Genomic DNA, 20367 nt, shown 5'->3' with positions numbered 1-20367 from the left:
CCGCCCGTAGCACTCACATCCGTCATCATGAAGTGCTTTGAGAGACTAGTCAAGGACCATATCACCTCCACCCTACCTGACACCCTTGACCCACTCCAATTTGCTTACCGCCCAAATAGGTCCACAGACGATGCAATCTCAACCACACTGCACACTGCCCTAACCCATCTGGACAAGAGGAATACCTATGTGAGAATGCTGTTCATCGACTACAGCTCGGCATTCAACACCATAGTACCCTCCAAGCTCGTCATCAAGCTCGAGACCCTGGGTCTCGACCCCGCCCTGTGCAACTGGGTACTGGACTTCCTGACGGGCCGCCCCCAGGTGGTGAGGGTAGGCAACAACATCTCCTCCCCGCTGATCCTCAACACTGGGGCCCCACAAGGGTGCGTTCTGAGCCCTCTCCTGTACTCCCTGTTCACCCACGACTGCGTGGCCACGCACGCCACCAACTCAATCATCAAGTTTGCGGACGACACAACAGTGGTAGGCTTGATTACCAACAACGACGAGACGGCCTACAGGGAGGAGGTGAGGGCCCTCGGAGTGTGGTGTCAGGAAAATAACCTCACACTCAACGTCAACAAAACTAAGGAGATGATTGTGGACTTCAGGAAACAGCAGAGGGAACACCCCCCATCCACATCGATGGAACAGTAGTGGAGAGGGTAGCAAGTTTTAAGTTCCTCGGCATACACATCACAGACAAACTGAATTGGTCCACTCACACAGACAGCATCGTGAGGAAGGCGCAGCAGCGCCTCTTCAACCTCAGGAGGCTGAAGAAATTCGGCTTGTCACCAAAAGCACTCACAAACTTCTACAGATGCACAATCGAGAGCATCCTGGCGGGCTGTATCACCGCCTGGTATGGCAACTGCACCGCCCTCAACCGTAAGGCTCTCCAGAGGGTAGTGAGGTCTGCACAACGCATCACCGGGGGCAAACTACCTGCCCTCCAGGACACCTACACCACCCGATGCTACAGGAAGGCCATAAAGATCATCAAGGACATCAACCACCCGAGCCACTGCCTGTTCACCCCGCTGTCATCCAGAAGGCGAGGTCAGTACAGGTGCATCAAAGCTGGGACCGAGAGACTGAAAAACAGCTTCTATCTCAAGGCCATCAGACTGTTAAACAGCCACCACTAACATTGAGTGGCTACTGCCAACACACTGTCAATGACACTGACTCTACTCCAGCCACTTTAATCATGGGAATTGATGGGAAATGATGTAAATGTATCACTAGCCACTTTAAACAATGCTACCTTATATAATGTTACTTACCCTACATTGTTCATCTCATATGCATACGTTGATACTGTACTCTATATCATCGACTGCATCCTTATGTAATACATGTATCACTAGCCACTTTAACTATGCCACTTGGTTTACATACTTATCTCATATGTATATACTGTACTCGATATCATCTACTGTATCTTGCTTATGCTGCTCTGTACCATCACTCATTCATATATCCTTATGTACATATTCTTTATCCCCTTACACTGTGTATAAGACAGTAGTTTTTTTTGGAATTGTTAGTTAGATTACTTGCTCGTTATTACTGCATTGTCGGAACTAGAAGCACAAGCATTTCGCTACACTCGCATTAACATCTGCTAACCATGTGTATGTGACAAATAAAATTTGATTTGATTTCTTCCTGGTACCATGTTGTTGAGGTGGGTGGTTGACTGGCGCCCTCTCCTGGTGACTGTGACCACTCTGGTAGCCCATCAGACCTGCTCATGTCTAACTGTACTGGTGGTACATAGGGTAGTGGCAGGGGGAGTGGGGCAGGAGGGAGATCCATGTTGCGTTTCACTACAAGTGTATTCCAGACATGGGAAGCTCTCACAGAGAAAGCGGATTTAGTAAAGGTGCTTTTCCTTAAGGGAACTATACAGTCACCTCTCAAGTCAGGCCTTGTGGATCTGCTGCCATATGTTTGGGTTTTCTGTTTAACAAAAATACTGAGTGGAGGGGGAGCCGGGCCATTTAGGATCTTGAATACAAGACATGCATCGGTGTATTGCACAAGATTTTCCCAACTCAGGAGCTCATGCTTTCTCAGGATGTAACAGTGATGATGGCTACTGGGCTTCTTTGAGAGCCTGCTTGTAGACAGACTGAATAGGTTTTAATGTTGTACAGCAAGCTTGGGTCCAACTAGTCAAGCAGTATGTTAACTGGGGGAGTATCATAGATTTGAAGTTCATTCCAAACACATGTTTTAAGTGAGAAGTTAGGCTGGTCTGAAGCGGAAAAAGGACATTCACTTGAGCACCAAGGCCTAACTTCACCCATGCTCTACCAATATATTCCAGCACATAGCTTTGACCTAAACGTTCAGAATTTCATTCACCTGATAACAGTAGTGATGGACAGTCCTGTTCTTTTCTGACTGATGACAACCTCCATGTTTGTTGTACAGTTCCAGAGGAATTCATGTACAACCCAGTCACCAGATCGTACGGAGAGCCACACAAAAGACCCGAGGTCCAGAACGCCACCATCGAGTTCATCGCACCTTCAGAATACATGGTAAATACACATTATATAGTTTTAAGATTTGTCTATTTAAAGTATTGCATGTTATTTTGCCTGAATCTGTGGTAAGTGGTTACATTCCCCCCCCTTTATATGCTACTTAAATGCAGATGAAATGAGCAGTGTTCCACTGTTGCCACGTTCATAGTGATTCCATCAGGCTTTCTGACTCCATGGAGTTGTTTATGATTTCCTGGAGTTGTTTATCTAGGAAGCATTTGCATGTTTTGTTAGGATGTGGTGAGAGAGTGTGGTGTATCAGTGTGTTTGTATTGATGGTGTGAAACCTGTCATCCTCAGCTGAGACCCCCCCAGCCTGCCGTTTATCTCTTCGTGCTGGATGTATCCCACAATGCCGTGGAAACGGGATACCTAGATGTCGTCTGTCAGTCACTGCTGGAGAACATCAACGCGTATGTGTACATCAGTTAGACTGAGGATGCTTCCCAAATGGCATCCGGAAGCCATTGGGATGCAGATTAAATACACTCCTGGGATAATGTCCACAGCCCTGATATGATGGTTCATTACGTATTGTCCTATTAAGTTATGTAATAACATATTCTGTACTGATCAGTACTAGGTAGCTTAAAGACTTCAGTTTAGCATCAGATAGCCCTAAAACAATGTTTATTTGAGTTTTTAATGTGACTATATACACTTTTGTCATTAAGATTAATAACAAAAAGTGATTCAGACACTTCTGTAAGTTATTTTATTTCTGTATTGAGCAAGAAGAAGAAAGTCAATATTAACTGAACCGGACCACACATCACTGTGACCTGTGAGTATCAGCTGACTGACCATGTGTGTTCCAGGCTCCCTGGAGACTCCAGGACAAAGATTGGCTTCATCTCCTTTGACAGCACCATCCACTTCTACAACCTCCAGGAAGGCCTGGCCCAACCACAGATGCTCATCGTCTCGGACATTGAAGGTGAGAGACCAGAAAGTGCTTACAAGCTTTGTCATTTGAATAATTCACTGTCTAGAACTGCCTATGAAAATGAGGAAGGTCCACACTCACTATTTGCAGTGAAAGAAAGGAAAATGTATGTTATTTTGTGACACATGCTTCACCCAATCGGGCTTCATCAGTGTATAAGTTGTGACAACATGGAAAAACACCCTATAGATAGGGCTGCAATATAAATGATGCTGTACTTTTAAAGTCTTTATTTCAGGAGGTTGCAGTGGTCTAAAGGTCTTCTATGCTGTTTTTTCCTTTCTTCCAGATATATTTTTACCAACACCAGACAGCCTTTTAGTGAACCTCAATGAATGCAAGGAGGTAAGGAGCTCTTAAAACTATTCCTGTACAGATTCCTCAGAGACAGGCTCTCAACAAAATGTTAAATGAAAATGTTACAAGTCCAATCTGTAAAACTATTCACAGCAACATCGTGAAAATGCATCAAGACACACACATTGGGTAACTTTGCCTGAACCTTTTTTACACTGTTTTGCATTTCAAAACTTTATTGAAAAATGTGTTTTTATTCGTACAGCTGGTGCAGGATCTGCTGAAGAGCTTGCCCCAGATGTTTGGCAAGACCATGGAGACCCAGTCTGCTCTGGGCCCGGCCCTGCAGGCAGCCTTCAAGCTGCTGTCGCCCACCGGGGGGCGCATGTCTGTCTTCCAGACCCAGCTGCCCAAACTGGGTGTCGGGGCCCTCAAGTCCAGAGAGGACCCCAACCAGAGAGCTTCAGCCAAGGTCGGGACTAGCGAGAGCCTGTGTCTCACTGGTTTATGTATTTTGTATCCAAAATGGCACCCTATTACCTATATAGTGAACTACTTTTTAGGTCCCATGTGTAGGAAATGGGTACCATTTGCTGTACATTTTATTTTTAATTACTTGGTAAAGAGAGGAATGCAGTGTTCTGCAGTGGCGGTAGAAACTTGATATCTTTCTCAATACTCGAGATATAGTTTCAGACATTTCTTATGCCTAATATTCTCATTTAGAAATGTTTTGTTGTGCTCATTGTGTGGTGGTGATTCCTCAGGAAATCCCGAACCTGTCTCCTGCCACAGACTTCTATAAGAAGCTGGCCCTGGACTGTTCAGGACAGCAGGTGGCTGTGGACCTATTCCTACTGAGCTCCCAGTACTGTGATCTGGCATCTTTAGGTGAGTGGTGCCTTCTGACTGATACATCTGAACTTCAGTGTGTTATTATTAACAGTCACCTTATTTCAGCAGACAGCAGTGCTCTTTATCCGTCTGTGTTGCTGTATACAGTACCAGTCAAAAGTTTGGACATACCTACTTAAAGGTTTTTCTTTATTTTTACTATTTTCTACATAGTAGAATAATAGTGAAGACATGATTCCATATGTTGTTTTGATGTCTGATCAAAATTCTAAACGCAACATTTTACGGTGTCGATCCCATGTTTTATGAGCTGAAATAAAAGATCCCAGAAATGTTCCATATACACAAAAAGCTTTTCTCTCAAATTCTGTGCACAGATTTGTTGATATCCCTGTTGGTGAGCATTTCTCCTTTGCCAAGACAGGTGTGGTATATCAAGAAGCCAATTAAACGGCATGATCATTACAAAGGTGCACCTTGTGCTGGGGACAATAAAAGGCCACTCTAAATGTGCAGTTTTGTCACAACAGTGCACAGATGTTTCAAGTTGAGGGAGCGTGCAATTGGTATGCTCACTGCAGGAATATCTACCAGCGCTGTTGCCAGAGAATTGCATGTTAATTTCTCTACCATAAGCCGCCTACAATGTCGTTTTGGCCGTACAGACCACGTGTAACCACGCCAGTCCAGGGCCTCCACATCCGGCTTCTTCACCTGCGCGATTGTCTGAGACCAGCCACTCAGATAGCTGATGAAACTGGGTTTGCACAACCAAAGCATTTCTGCAGTGAAACTCATCTGTGTTCTCGACGTCTTCACCAGGGTCCTTGACCTGACTGCGGTTTGGCGTCATAACCGACTTCAGTGGGCAAAAATGCTCACCTTTGATGGCCACTGGCATGCTGGAGAAGTTTGCTCTTCACGGATGAATCCCGGTTTCAACTCTACCGGGCAGATGGTGTTGTGTGTGCAAGCGGTTTGCTGATGTCAACATTGTGAACAGAGTGCCCTGTGTTGCCTGTAGAGTTATGGTATAGGCAGGCATAAGCTATGGAAAAAGAACACACTTTGCATTTTATCGATGGAAATTTGAACGCAAAGAGATACCATGACAAGATTTGAGGCCTATTGTTGTGCCATTCATCCGCCACCCTCACCTCATGGAAGCTGAAAATGTCCCAGTTATTCCAAGGCCTGCATACTCACCAGACATGTCACCCATTTAGTTTAGCACGTTTGGGATGCTCTGCATCAACGTGTTCCAGTTCCTGCCAATATCCAGCAACTTCGCACAGGCATTGAAAAGGAGTGTGACAACATTCAACAACCTGATCAACTCTATGCGAATGAGAGTAGTTGCGCTGCATGAGGTTAATGGTGGTCACACCAGATACTGACTGGTTTTTCTTAAGGGATCTGTGACCAACAGGTATATATCTGTATTCCCGGTGCCATGTGAAATCCATAGATTAGGACCTAATTTATTTATTTCAATTGACAGATTTTCGTATATGAAGTCTCACTCAGTAAAACCTTTGAAATTGTTAGATGTTGCGTTTTTTTAATTTTCATTTATTCAAATGCCACAAGGCCCTTTGTATAGAACATCTTACTCTGGTTGGACTCGTGTAATCTCTGCTTCATCTTCTCTCTCGTTCTCTCAGCTTGCATATCCAGGTACTCAGCAGGAAGTGTGTACTACTACCCCTCATACCAGCAGCAGCACAACCCAGCCGGGGTTGAGTGCTTCCAGAAGGATCTCAAGAGGTACCTCACCAGGAAGATTGGCTTGGAGGCTGTAATGAGGATCCGCTGCACTAAAGGTAACAAGTCATCACTCAATATTTTCTCACTATGTTGATTGCCTTGCATTATGTTATTTCACATGGAAGCAGCTGCACTTTAAATGTCAGACATTATATTCTATAACGTCCTTGTGAAAAGTGTTCGCTGAAGGAAATCTCAATGACAATTGATGAAGGATACTGTGAACTTATGGTTGTGAGTCTGTCTGTGCTCCAGTTGATTTCAGTATCTGGGAGTAAAAACTGTCAGATTAAATGTATTTAATTCAAATCTCTCGGACCCACTTCTATATCTAAACTTAGCAAAGAAAGAAACGTCCTCTCACTGTCAACTGCGTTTATTTTCAGCAAACTTAACATGTTTAAATATTTGTATGAACATAAGATTCAACAACTGAGACATAAACTGAACAAGTTCCACAGACTTGTAACTAACAGAAATTGAATAAGGTGTCCCTGAAAAAAGAGGGGGATCAAAATCAAAAGTAACAGTCAGTATCTGGTGTGGCCACCAGCTGCATTAAGTACTGCAGTGCATCTCCTCCTCATGGACTGCACCAGATTTGCCAGTACTTGCTGTGAGATGTTCCCCACTCTTCCACCAAGGCACCTGCAAGTTCCCGGACATTTATGGGGGGAATGGCCCTAGCCCTCACCCTCCGATCCAACTGGTCCCAGACGTGCTCAATGGGATTGAGATCCAGGCTCTTTGCTGGCCATGGCAGAACACTTGCAGGAAATCATGCACAGAACGAGCAGTATGGCTGGTGGCATTGCCATGCTGGAGGGTCATGTCAAGATGAGCCTGCAGGAAGGCTACCACATGAGGGAGGAGGATGTCTTCCCTGTAACGCACAGCTTTGAGATTGCCTGCAATGACAACAAATTCAGTGCGATGATGCTGTGACATATCGCCCAAAACCATGATTGACCTTCCACCTCCAAATCGATCCCGTTCCAGAGTACAGGCCTCTGTGTAACGCTCATTCCTTTGGAGATAAACGCGAATTCGACCATCACCCCTGGTGAGACAAAACCGCGACTCGTCAGTGAAGAGCACTTTTTGCCAGTCCTAGCCTTACAACAGGCCTACAAGCCCTCAGTCCAGCCTTTCTCAGCCTATTGCGGACAGTAAGAGCACTGATGGAGAGAGTGTGCGTTCCTGGTGTAACTCGGGCAGTTGATGTTGCCATCCTGTACCTGTCCTGCAGGTGTGATGTTCGGATGTACCGATCCTGTCCAGGTGTCGTTACATGTGGTCTGCCACTGCGAGGACGATCAGTGTTCCGTCCTGTCTCCCTGTAGCGCTGTCTGTGGCGTCTCTCAGTACGGACATTGCAATTTATTGCCCTGGCCACATCTGCCTCATGCCACCTTGCAGCATGCCTAAGGCATGTTCACGCAGATGATCAGGGACCCTGGGCATCTTTCTTTTGGTGTTTTTCTGAGTCAGTAGAAAGACCTCTTTAGTGTCCTAAGATTTAATAACTGTCACCTTAATTGCCTACAGTCTAAGCTGTTAGTGTCTTCACGACCGTTCCACAGGTGCATGTACATTCATTGTTTATGGTTCATTGAACAAGCATGGGAAACAGTGTTTAAACCCTTTAAGGTGAAGTTATTTGGATTTTTGCAAATTATCTTTGAAGGACCAGGTCCTGAAGAAAAAGGGATGATTTATTTTGTATGTTGATTATTGTGAAAAGAAAATATAAAACTCTGACCCCTCAACTTCCATGCAGGTTTGTCCATCCACACGTTCCATGGGAACTTCTTTGTGCGCTCCACGGATCTGCTGTCCCTGCCCAATGTGAACCCAGACGCGGGCTTTGCTGTGCAGATGTCCATTGAGGAGAACCTGGTGGACATGCAGTCCGTCTCCTTCCAGGCTGCGCTGCTCTACACATCCAGCAAAGGTACACTGTCTGGTGCTGCTGTGATGGGGGTGTAGGGAGCTTTACCATAAAAAGATTAGCTGTGTTCGAATACTCACACTAACCATACTATTTGTGATGTACTTTGAGTATGTAGTGTGCTTATAGCTCATACTATGAATATAGATAGTATGCCAGAAGTTCCTGGATTTTGTACTACATTCACCAAAATTCAAAGTATACAAGAAGTGGGACACTATTTCTGTGCTTTTAGGGCCCATAATGCAATTCTTCAGAATGGGTGTGGCTTCACATTTTCAGATTTGAAGAAAATGGGAGGGGGGGGGATATGCTGCCGAAGTCCGAGAGCGGATACAAATTCATCCATTTTAACTAATTATGATGAGCAATGTAATAAAGTAATGACTTTTCAAATAAGTTACATTACATGTTGTCTGACAATTTGTTAGCTACGCTAACCTATGAACCACAAAGCAGCCGCGCCCTCAGAGCATGCGCAGACCAGCTGGCCGGTGTGTTTACGGACATATTCAATCAATCCCTATACCAGTCTGCTGTTCCCACATGCTTCAAGAGGGCCACCATTGTTCCTCTTCCCAAGAAAGCTAAGGTAACTGAGCTAAACGACTACCGCCCCGTAGCACTCACATCCGTCATCATGAAGTGCTTTGAGAGACTAGTCAAGGACCATATCACCTCCACCCTACCTGACACCCTAGACCCACTCCAATTTGCTTACCGCCCAAATAGGTCCACAGACGATGCAATCTCAACCACACTGCACACTGCCCTAACCCATCTGGACAAGAGGAATACCTATGTGAGAATGCTGTTCATCGACTACAGCTCGGCATTTAACACCATAGTGCCCTCCAAGCTCGTCATCAAGCTCGAGACCCTGGGTCTCGACCCCGCCCTGTGCAATTGGGTACTGGACTTCCTGACGGGCCGCCCCCAGGTGGTGAGGGTAGGCAACAACATCTCCACCCCGCTGATCCTCAACACTGGGGCCCCACAAGGGTGCGTTCTGAGCCCTCTCCTGTACTCCCTGTTCACCCACGACTGCGTGGCCACGCACGCCTCCAACTCAATCATCAAGTTTGCGGACGACACAACAGTGGTAGGCTTGATTACCAACAACGACGAGATGGCCTACAGGGAGGAGGTGAGGGCCCTCGGAGTGTGGTGTCAGGAAAATAACCTCACACTCAACGTCAACAAAACTAAGGAGATGATTGTGGACTTCAGGAAACAGCAGAGGGAACACCCCCCCTATCCACATCGATGGAACAGTAGTGGAGAGGGTAGCAAGTTTTAAGTTCCTCGGCATACACATCACAGACAAACTGAATTGGTCCACTCACACAGACCGCATCGTGAAGAAGGCGCAGCAGCGCCTCTTCAACCTCAGGAGGCTGAAGAAATTCGGTTTGTCACCAAGAGCACTCACAAACTTCTACAGATGTACAATCGAGAGCATCCTGGCGGGCTGTATCACCGCCTGGTACGGCAACTGCTCCGCCCTCAACCGTAAGGCTCTCCAGAGGGTAGTGAGGTCTGCACAACGCATCACCGGGGGCAAACTACCTGCCCTCCAGGACACCTACACCACCCGATGTTACAGGAAGGCCATAAAGATCATCAAGGACAACAACCACCCGAGCCACTGCCTGTTCACCCCGCTGTCATCCAGAAGGCGAGGTCAGTACAGCTGCATCAAAGCTGGGACCGAGAGACTGAAAAACAGCTTCTATCTCAAGGCCATCAGACTGTTAAACAGCCACCACTAACATTGAGTGGCTGCTGCCAACACACTGACACTGACTCAACTCCAGCCACTTTAATAATGGGAATTGATGGGAAATGTAAATATATCACTAGCCACTTTAAACAATGCTACCTTATATAATGTTACTTACCCTACATTAATTGTTAGTTAGATTACTTGTTGGTTATTACTGCATTGTCGGAACTAGAAGCACAAGCATTTCGCTACACTCGCATTAACATCTGCTAACCATGTGTATGTGACAAATAAAATTTGATTTGATTTTGAGCATATCATTACAGCAGTTGCTTGTATGGTGGCTAGCTACCTAACTTTGGTTTGCTACTAATACATTGAACTTGCCAGTATATTAACTATATGCTATCTAACTTTTATTGACTTGATTATTCACGTCATATATAGCTTAGTTACGTGGTATAGTTGTTGTGCTTTCTCAATGGACATTGTTAATGAAGTCCGTAAGATGTCTAGCTAGTATTTATGCTAGCAAGAAGTTGCATAGCAACAGCATCGACTTCCGGTAGACAGGCGAAGCGCCAGTACACTCAACTGAAAGGATTCCGTTGGAATACAGTAAACTAAAATGAACTAATAGTATACAGTGTGTATTCTCATTAAGTATGTAGTATACAGTATGTTAGTATGGGTATTCGAACACAGCTTTTGTCATTATTTTTCTGTGGGATTTACTTGGTTTAGATTCACTGGGTGCGTCCCAAATAGCACCCTATTCCATACATGGTGTACTACGTTTTACCAGGACTCAAAAGGCTCTTGTCAAAAAAAGTGCACTATATAGAGAATAGGGTGCCATTTGGGACTCAGCCTCACTGTTTGTAATCATGAACAAGTGAGATGGACCACTTTTTGTAATGGATACTGATATTTAAAGATGTTATTTCTTTCTGAAGTGCAATTTAGTTTTTCCTTTCTTGACAAATATATTTCCGATGCATACCAATAGTAATGCTGAAATAATAACTTGTTGCTTGGTGTTGTTTCTACAGGAGAGAGAAGAATTCGAGTCCACACCATGTGTTTGCCTGTTGTCAACTCCCTGTCGGACATCTTTGCTGGGGCTGATGTCCAGGCCATCACTGGTCTGCTGGCTAGCATGGGTAGGTAGTTCCAGGGACGCAGTGTTGGTGTAGTTATTAAAGGCATGTTTATTTCCATCAGTACCAGGTGAAGTCCTTAGACTGTCCCATCATCCTGTAGTCTTTAATGTCTCATAGTGAGAACACGCTTGTCATCCACACAGTGCCATCCATAGCTGCCTCATTTGCATGGACAGATGGTGATGTCAGATGGTTGCCTGGTTACTGTGACCTTTGTGGAATCCAAGTGGCTAAATCAAACTGACTGAAGACTAATCTTCTTATAAATGTATTGGAGGTTTTATTAGTATCAGTCACTGATAAAATATTATTATTCTACATGTTATTCAGTCACATTATTTGGATGGTCTGGAAAGTCCATCTGTAGAAGCTCTACAGATAAGCAACTGCTTGCTAAGGTTAGGGTTAAGTTTAGAATAAGGGTTAGGGTAAGGGCTAAGTTTAGGGTTAGAATGGGGGTTAGTAGATGGTGTGTAGAGCATCTACAGATGGACTATCCAAATGTTACCTGTTTTAAAGAGAAACTACTGTAATATAAGGTACTATTATTGCTGGTTTACCCTGATATATTACCCTGATATGTGTGTATATATATATATATATATCTCAAAATTGTACTGTACAATCATGTAACTTGTGAATCCCAATCCCTGAGGTAAAAATGTAGCTGAGAGTTTTGAATTCAATGCCCTGTTCCTGATGTGTCCTCCCCCTCTAGCTGTGGATCGCTCGGTGACGTCCAGTTTGAGTGACGCCCGGGACGCAATGACCAACGCTTCCATTGACTCTCTGACATCCTACCGCACCTCTGTGCTCACTATCCAGCAGCCTGGCCTCCTGGCCCCCGCCTGCCTCAGGCTGTTCCCCCTCTACATCCTGGCCCTGCTCAAACAGGTACACTACCCACCCACTCTCTCCCTGGCTAGTACCCTGGCAGTCTACAGCTTCATCCCATATGGCACCCTGTTCCCTGCACTACTTTTGACCAGGGCCCATTGGGCTCTGGTAAAAAGTAGTGTGCAATATAAGGAATGGGGTGCCATGTGGGATGAAGCCTACTTCCCATTGGGATTTCAACTTTCACCGAAGAGAGGCTATTCCTGTAGTTATAATTACAACTCAGCATAGCATAAAAACCAGCTTTAAAACACCATAAGAAATCCAGTCAGTCAGAAACTGACCAAGCTACCTTTATTGGCTTACGGATCTCCTTTGTGCTGCTTTGCTCATATGTTGTTTTTATTCTCTGTGGTCCACAGAAAGCCTTCCGAACCGGTACAAGCACCAGGCTGGACGACCGTGTGTTTGCCATGTGTCAGCTGAAGTACCAGCCCCTGGCCTACGTCATGCTGATGATCCACCCAGCGCTGTACCGCGTGGACGACTTGACTGACGAGGTGAGGGCTAGGGGAACAGAGCATAGATAATGAGAAGAGCAATATTTTTCTCTACTTTATAGTTTATCACCTCTTACACACTCAGATCATTTAAAGAAAGAACACGGATATTCGGGTCTATGCTTCGGCTTCCATCTGACGTGTGGATATATTGCACTTTTCCTCTTTTATTAACCAAACTTCTCTTTTCGTCCCCCTCCTTCCACCGCCTCCACAGGGAGCCCTGAACATCAGTGAGCGTGCCATCCCCCAGCCCAGAGTCCAGCAGCTGTCTGTGGAGAAGCTGAGCAGAGAGGGGGCCTTCCTCATGGATGCTGGCTCGGTTAGTAGCATGATGATGATGTACACCATATGTGCAAAAGTATGTCGACACCCCTTTCAAATTAGTGGATTAATATATTTCAGCCACACCCGTTTCTGACAGGTGAATAAAATAGAGCACACAGCCAATACAATATCCATAGACAAACATTTGTAATAGAATGGCCTTACTCGGAGCTCAGTGACTTTCAATGTGGCACAGTCATAGGATGCCACCTTTCCAACAAGTCAGTTCGTCAAATTCCTGCCCTGCTAGAGCTGCCCCGGTCAACTGTAAGTGCTGTTATTGTGAAGTGGAGCAACAACTGCTCAGCCGCGTTGTGGTAGGCCGCTCAAAGAACAGGACCGCCGGGTGCTGAAGCGCATAGGGTGTAAAAATCATCTATCCTCAGTTGCAACACTCACTACCGAGTTTCAAACTGCCTCTGGAAGCAATGTCGGCACAAGAACTGTGCGTTGGGAGCTTCATTAAATGGGTTTTCATGACCGAGTAGACGCACACAAGCCTAAGATCAACGTGCAATGCCAAGCTTTGACTGGAGTGGTATAAAGCTTGCAACCATTGCACTCTGGAGCCGTGGAAACGTGTTCTCTGGAGTGATGAATCACGCTTCACCATCTGGCAGTCCGACGGACGAATCTGGGTTTGGGAGATGCCAGAAGAATGCTACATGGCCTAATTCACAGTGCCAACTGTAACGTTTGGAGGAGGAATAGTTGTCTGGGCTGTTTTTCATGGTTCGGACTAGGCTCCCTTAGTTCCAGTGAAGGGGAATCTTAATGCTACAACATACAATGACATTCTAGGCGATTCTGTTTTTCCAACTTTGTGGCAACAGTTTGTGGAAGGCCTTTTTCTGTTTTCAGCATGACAATGCCCCCATGCGCAAAGCGAGGTCCATACAGAAATAGTTTGTTGATCGGTGTGGAAGAACTTGACTGGCCTGCACAGAGTCCTGACCTCAACCCCATCGAACACCTTTGCGAGCCAGGCCTAATCACCCAACATCAGTGCCCTACCTCACTAATGCTCTTGTGGCTGAATGGAAGCAAGTCCCTTACGCAATGTTACATGTGAAAAGCCTTCCCAGAAGAGTGCAGGCTGTTATAGTAGCAAAGGGGGGACCAACTCCATATTGATGCCCATGATTTTGGAATGAGATGTTGGATGAGCAGGTGTCCACATACATTTGGTCATGTGGTGTTTAATTTATTAGGGACAGCTACAATGACAGCATTGACACATTGCATCCTCAACAGTCGGATGCATTTCACCATCATGCTTTAGCTTGCGCTAATTTGCATGATTATTGAGGAATCCTTCTGCCATTTGGCGTATAAAATAGATACTTACAACACGTCTACAGTGGATTCTTCTCAACAAACACACAGATGCATAACACGAACACAATGTGACTGACTTCTCCATTCTCCCAACAGGTGATCTATCTCTGGATCGGAAGAAACTGCAACCCCGACTTCCTCACGCAAGTCCTGGGGGTCCCAGACTACGCTGCTGTGCCTCAGAACATGGTAAGGAACCTAAGCACCTGCTCCCCCTTTAACTGTTTCTCTTAGCCCAGCTCCCCTGCTCCTGACAAGGTTCTGTATCGCTCACCAAGACCTCTGTTTATAACACAGTATAATACACAGTGGTTCGAGCCCTGAATGCCAATTGGCTGAAAGCCATGGTATGTTAGACCATATACAATGGGTATGACACCTTTTTTTTTTTACAATTAAATTGTTAACCAGTTTATGTAATAGCAATAAGGCACCTTGGGTTTGCTGTAAAAGGCCTATATTCCACGGCTAAGGGCTGTAGCCAGGCACTCTGCGGTGTGTCGTGTTTAAGAACAGCCCTTAGCCCTGGTGTATTGGCCATATACCACTTAATTCACATGTGTTGGTTGTATCTTTTGTTTGTGACTTATATTGAAGTGTGTGTGTGTATATATTGCACTATAATGCTGTTTAAAATGCGAAGCACAACACATTTCCTGAAAGGGAGATCATAAAGATATATTATGTGTTCTATCTCCCAGAACCTTCTCCCAGAGTTGGACACTGCAGAGTCCCAGAGAACCAGAGCGTTTGTTGGCTGGCTGAGGGAACAGAGGCCCTTTTTCCCCATCCTGCATGTCATTAGGTAGGCAGTAGTAACTAGATGAGATCACTGGGGGAGTTCAGAGGCAATGTCTGCATTCCAAATGGCCCCCTATTCCCTTAATAGTTCATTACTTTTTACCAGGGCCCATAGAGCTCTGGTACAAAAGTAGTGCACTGTTTAGGGAATAGGGGGCCATTTGGTTGAGTTTGAAGCCCAAATTTAATGAAGTATTAAGATAAGGTTGAACTCATTGACAGCGAGTTTTGCTGACCTGTCAAACGACTGAGTTCAATTCACAAGAGACTGTAAATGTTGTGGATCCAACCTTCCCTTTTCTGTTCCTTTCCAGGGATGAGAGCCCACTGAAAGCCAGCTTTATGCAGAACATGATTGAGGATCGGACAGAGTCGGCCCTGTCTTACTATGAGTTTTTACTCCACGTCCAACAGCAAGTCTCCAAGTAAACGCAGCGTATGGAGTCAGCCCTGGGAACACTGACAGGATGTGCATCCGTGTGTGAACGAACGTTGGGAAGATTGAACCTGTCAGGGACGGCTGCCTCTCACAGCATCTTCAGTTATGGCGCACTATTCTTGTGTCTAGCATTGCCTTTCTTAAAGATTGCCCCCCCCCATCTGCAGACTTTCAAACAGATCAAACTTTATGTGGTGAGCAGGACATGGACAGAGGCAACTTGGCTAATTCTGATTTGGCTCTTTTTGTTTTCAGCTGGAACATGTTGTCAAGACCAGGGAATCCATGACACAATATTATGTACATCAGTGATTGAGCAAATCAGTGTTTATTCTCATAGAACTATGCTTTCTAAGAGATCTTTTCAGATACAGTTCTGGCTATGGATGTGAAGTCTTGTTCAAAAAGCACCGTTGTATTTGTTAATAAAGTAATATATGTATCATGCTGAAGGCCATGTTGAAGGAGTATCGTCTAACCTCGGACTGTTTATTATTGGATGTCCCCTTATGCATAAGAATACAGTATATCTCAGCTACGATGATGACAATAGTCATCTACCAATTAGTGGTAAAGGACAGAAGTTTGGTTATTATTGTGTCGAACAAATCTCTAGACTTAATGTAAAGTCCGAAATGTAGATGTTTTTAAAGGTGAACAGAGCTCGTTATAATTTCCTGCCTTGAATGTTGTTGACTAAGGGGAATTCCACGGTAACAGTGCCACTGATACTCAAATATTTCACTTTAAAATGTATTTCAAACAAAAATTGATTGCAGTGATTGCAAAGTTAAACAAACCATATAACTCTATGCATGATGTCTGTTACTGTGGAATTGGAATTGCCCCTAAGCAATGGAATGCCGTCTCATCTCTTGGGTCAGGTCTTTCCTTCAAAGACTCACTCACCCATTCTCCTCTCCTCATGGACATTCAAAACAACTAGCTTTTTGTTTTGTTTTTAGTTTAATTTATGAGATTCCCGATCTGATTAAATACTGTTATTGCCTTGTATGGGAACTCACTTTTTATTATTGAAACTGTTTAAATACAGACAATATATATTAAATATTTTAATATAATAGGATATGGGAAATTCTTTAACACAGACATATAACAAAGCCATTGTGATCTTTTAATCATGCTTATTGATACTTGTATATTGAAAATACTCCATTATAATGGTAAAGAATTGTTAATTTTAGTATGAAGATGAAATGACGCTAATAAAATGTTTGGGACTTTTTAAACATAGTTGTGATTTGTCATGGATGGGCGGAGTACATTTTAGGTTTCCTGACTATTGAAATTAGAACATACGAAAAATGTGTGATATGAAAATGGGCACACAAGGGTGTGCGACAGAAGGGTAATCAGTGGCCAAAATGGACAAACCAAAGGGTGTGCGACATAAAGGGTAATCAGTGGCCATTCTGAACCTTGTTTTGAGTCCAGTAGGTCACATGACCAAGGAGCTATTGAAATGTTACATTTTGGAAAATGTATGTAAAAACGTGTGAGATGAAAATGGACAAACCAAAGTGCAATTTGTAGGCCTGCTGAGTGTACATAGGTGGAGATTCACAAGAAAACATATTTCACTTGTCTTCAAGACAGTAAGATTCCTATTGTCAAGGTAATCATTCACAAAGTCCTTTAAAAGTGACCAGCTCTTCCGCACTGGTATCAGTCCCACATAACTATTAGAAATTATGTTCTGACAGTCTGCTGGGACTGAGGAATTCTTCTGTTCCACTGGTTGATAAGGACTTCTCTCATGAACACTTCACCGGTGGTCTTGGATCATTTCAAGTACAGTCATGGATATTGCTGCAGCCTCAGATGATAGACTCTCTTAACCTGTAACAAAGGAAACAAAAAAGTGAAAGTAACATGTCCTGGTTTTAAGAGAAATTGATATTACACATAGATTTCCATAAGTAAGCTTGTCCCAATTTTCTGGAAAAAAATTGACATTTCACCTAGATATCGCTAATACGACAACTGCGGTGTACAACATAGAAGCTTATCAGGTTCTGATCATCTTGCTATGCTTCTTCACCTGAGATTGGCCCCCGATTGCAAATCAATCAGTTCTTAATTCTCTCCAGGCTCCACTTTGTCATCAACATGGACAAACTTGCAATGACTATGGACAACCTTTGCAGGTAATGACATGTATCCATCCTGATTTACCCTGAACTTTTACTGTTGACCTCATGAGCAAAACTTAATAAGGACCTTCCCATTTTGGCCCTAATATGTCTGTCACATTTTTTTACCATCACCCACTGTCCTGGCACTACATCATGTCCCCCCTGGGGAGTTATTCCCCATTAGAGAGTTGTATGCAATAGTTAAACATTGTGTCACTCAAAGTGAACGTTTGCTTTTCTCAAATCTAACGTGCATGTGTTATCACGTTGTCCATTGTAGTAACTACCCATTAACTACCCATGTCCAGCCTGCCTGTGTAGCCTGCCGTCTGTGTATAAGATAAACTCTATAAACCCATCAGAGAGCTGATCCAAAACAACTCATAACAGTCGTGTTCAAGTAATGTGGTATCTGGAGGATACATCAGAGTAGCTGAATTACATGGTGTCTTTTCAACTATACCCATGTCCCATAGATCTTTAATCAATACTTTAGTAGCTTCCTTGCTGATGGGATATTGTTTTGTGCAAGGTGGGGCAACACCTGTCAAGCTCACTGATTCCATATCTAAAGTTCCACACAAATTTTTCTTCATAGTCCAAATAGCATGGTTCTGAACTATAGATTCCTGCATCAATCTTTATTGGACCAATAGAAATTGATAATGGTTTGGTTTGTTTCATATCTGTCCCCCCCCCCCCACTCCTGTTGCTCTCATCTTCTTGCCCGTGTACTGAGGACATATATTTTTTGCTAGATATGGGAAAATCGGTGACTTCAGCACCCGTATCTACTAAAAAAATCTACTACAAAGTTGTTAACCATCATGTTCACATATATTCCACCCGATTTCATATGTACACCAGCTGAGATGGGATGTAAGAGGGAGTCTATTACTTTACCTCCACAGCATCCAGCAAACTCTGCTGCTGAGCCAGAGAGAGCTTCTTACATTTCTGCACCAACATTGTGTAATTTGGGCTGTTGTCTTGATTCCATTTTCCCTTAGACGGACCCTGCTTCTCGTGGCCACTTCTCAGAAAATCCTGTTTAATTTTCTGACATTCTCGTTGCCGGTGACCAGAAATCCCGCAATAATGACATACACCAGGTTTCTTTTTAACTGAATGGATAATGTTGTTGGTTTCACTCGGAACCTGCATAACTCTGATAACCACGTCTCGTGGATGCTTAAAAGTTTTTAAACATTCATCCAACTGTTTTGGAGATGCTGATTTATGTGTGATCACTGTCACTAGAAGTTTGTCTTTACTTCCTTTTACAGCCTGTGTTCTGGTTGGCCTAAGACATCATTCGTCACTGTTGTCAGAGTCTCTTGACTCAAAGCCAAGTAGTGCTGACCAGTTGCTTGAAACCTGATCTGCCTTACACAACTCAATGTGAGAATAGAAGATTGAAGAACAGAGGCCACAAGTGGGGGTCATGTCTGACTTTTTCCACCCGTGTCTCCTCCTCTACTTTGAAATGGCTTTTTATATCACTAGACAGTGAATTTAAAATCTCTTTCATGCTCACATCCGAAAGAGCTGTTCCGCCCTTTTCCAGAGTGGTTTTCTCACTTACATTACATTAATTTAAATAGTTGTAAAATATATATCTCTATGTTTATATATTTATTTACCCCCAAAATACTGAATATACATACAGCTGAAGTCAGAAGTTTACATAAACAAGTTTTAATGACTCCAACATAAGTGTTTCAACCACTGCACAAATTTCTTGTTAACAAACTATAGTTTTGGCAAGTCGGTTAGGACATCTACTTTGTGCATGACAAGTCATTTTTCCAACAATTGATTACAGACAGATTATTTTGCTTATAATTCACTGTATCACAATCCCAGTGGGTCAGAAGTTTACATACACTAAGTTGACTGTGCCTTTAAACAGCTTGGAAAAATACAGAAAATTATGTCATGGCTTTAGAAGCTTCTGATAGGCTAATTGACATACTTTGAGTCAATTGGAGGTGTAGCTGTGGATGTTTTTCAAGGCCTACCTTCAAACTCAGTGCCTCTTTGCTTGACATCATGGGAAAATCAAAAGAAATCAGCCAACAAATTATAGACCTCCACAAGTCTGGTTCATCCTTGGGAGCAATTTCCAAACACCTGAAGGTACCACGTTCATCTGTACAAACAATAGTACACAATTATAAACACCATGGGACCACGCAGTCGTCATACCGCTCAGGAAGGAGACGTGTTCTGTCTCCTAGAGATGAATGTACTTTGGTGCAAAAAGTGCAAATCAATCCCAGAACAACAGGAGGACCTTGTGAAGATGCTGGAGGAAACAGGCATCTATATCCACAGTAAAACAAGTCCTACATCGACCTAACCTGAAAGGCCGGTCAGCAAGGAAGAAGCTACTGCTCCAAAACCTCCATACAAAAGCCAGACTATGGTTTGCAACTGCACATGGGCTCCCTAAAACACTTCTGCGAGCATGCCTTTCTAATCGACCTGGCCCGGGTATCCTGGAAGGATATTGACCTCATCCCGTCAGTCGAGGATGCCTGGTCATTCTTTAAAAGTAATTTCCTCACCATCTTAGATAAGCATGCCCCGTTCAAAAAATGCAGAACTAAGAAAAGATATAGCCCTTGCTTCACT

The 20367-nt window shown here is 43.9% G+C and overlaps 1 protein-coding gene and 1 long non-coding RNA gene across 3 annotated transcripts in view; one reads left to right on the top strand and one right to left on the bottom strand.

Annotated features, from left to right (window-relative positions):
• Nucleotides 1–16824, top strand: part of LOC112246563 (protein transport protein Sec24A-like) — a 31998-nt gene extending 15174 nt beyond the window's left edge. For both annotated transcript variants that reach the window (XM_024414956.2, XM_024414957.2), the window contains 15 exons: nt 2452–2561; nt 2868–2980; nt 3386–3504; nt 3803–3858; nt 4076–4282; nt 4578–4701; nt 6330–6488; nt 8213–8386; nt 11162–11272; nt 11991–12166; nt 12532–12669; nt 12887–12991; nt 14431–14523; nt 15036–15139; nt 15450–16824. In XM_024414956.2, the coding sequence (XP_024270724.1) occupies nt 2452–2561; nt 2868–2980; nt 3386–3504; nt 3803–3858; nt 4076–4282; nt 4578–4701; nt 6330–6488; nt 8213–8386; nt 11162–11272; nt 11991–12166; nt 12532–12669; nt 12887–12991; nt 14431–14523; nt 15036–15139; nt 15450–15564 (1904 nt within the window). In that variant the 3' untranslated portion in view covers nt 15565–16824. The remainder of the gene's footprint in view (nt 1–2451; nt 2562–2867; nt 2981–3385; nt 3505–3802; nt 3859–4075; nt 4283–4577; nt 4702–6329; nt 6489–8212; nt 8387–11161; nt 11273–11990; nt 12167–12531; nt 12670–12886; nt 12992–14430; nt 14524–15035; nt 15140–15449) is intronic.
• On the bottom strand, nt 15884–19811 carry LOC121841426. The gene is made up of 2 exons (XR_006080454.1): nt 19752–19811; nt 15884–17434 (listed from the first exon to the last, which is right to left on the bottom strand). It is a non-coding gene; the product is annotated as an uncharacterized LOC121841426 (long non-coding RNA).
• Between the last annotated feature and the right edge of the window lie 556 nt (nt 19812–20367).

This window comes from Oncorhynchus tshawytscha, linkage group LG30 (assembly GCF_018296145.1).
Source record: "Oncorhynchus tshawytscha isolate Ot180627B linkage group LG30, Otsh_v2.0, whole genome shotgun sequence".
NCBI classification, from domain to species: domain Eukaryota; kingdom Metazoa; phylum Chordata; class Actinopteri; order Salmoniformes; family Salmonidae; genus Oncorhynchus; species Oncorhynchus tshawytscha.
This window is presented reverse-complemented; position numbering and strand designations above follow the sequence as displayed.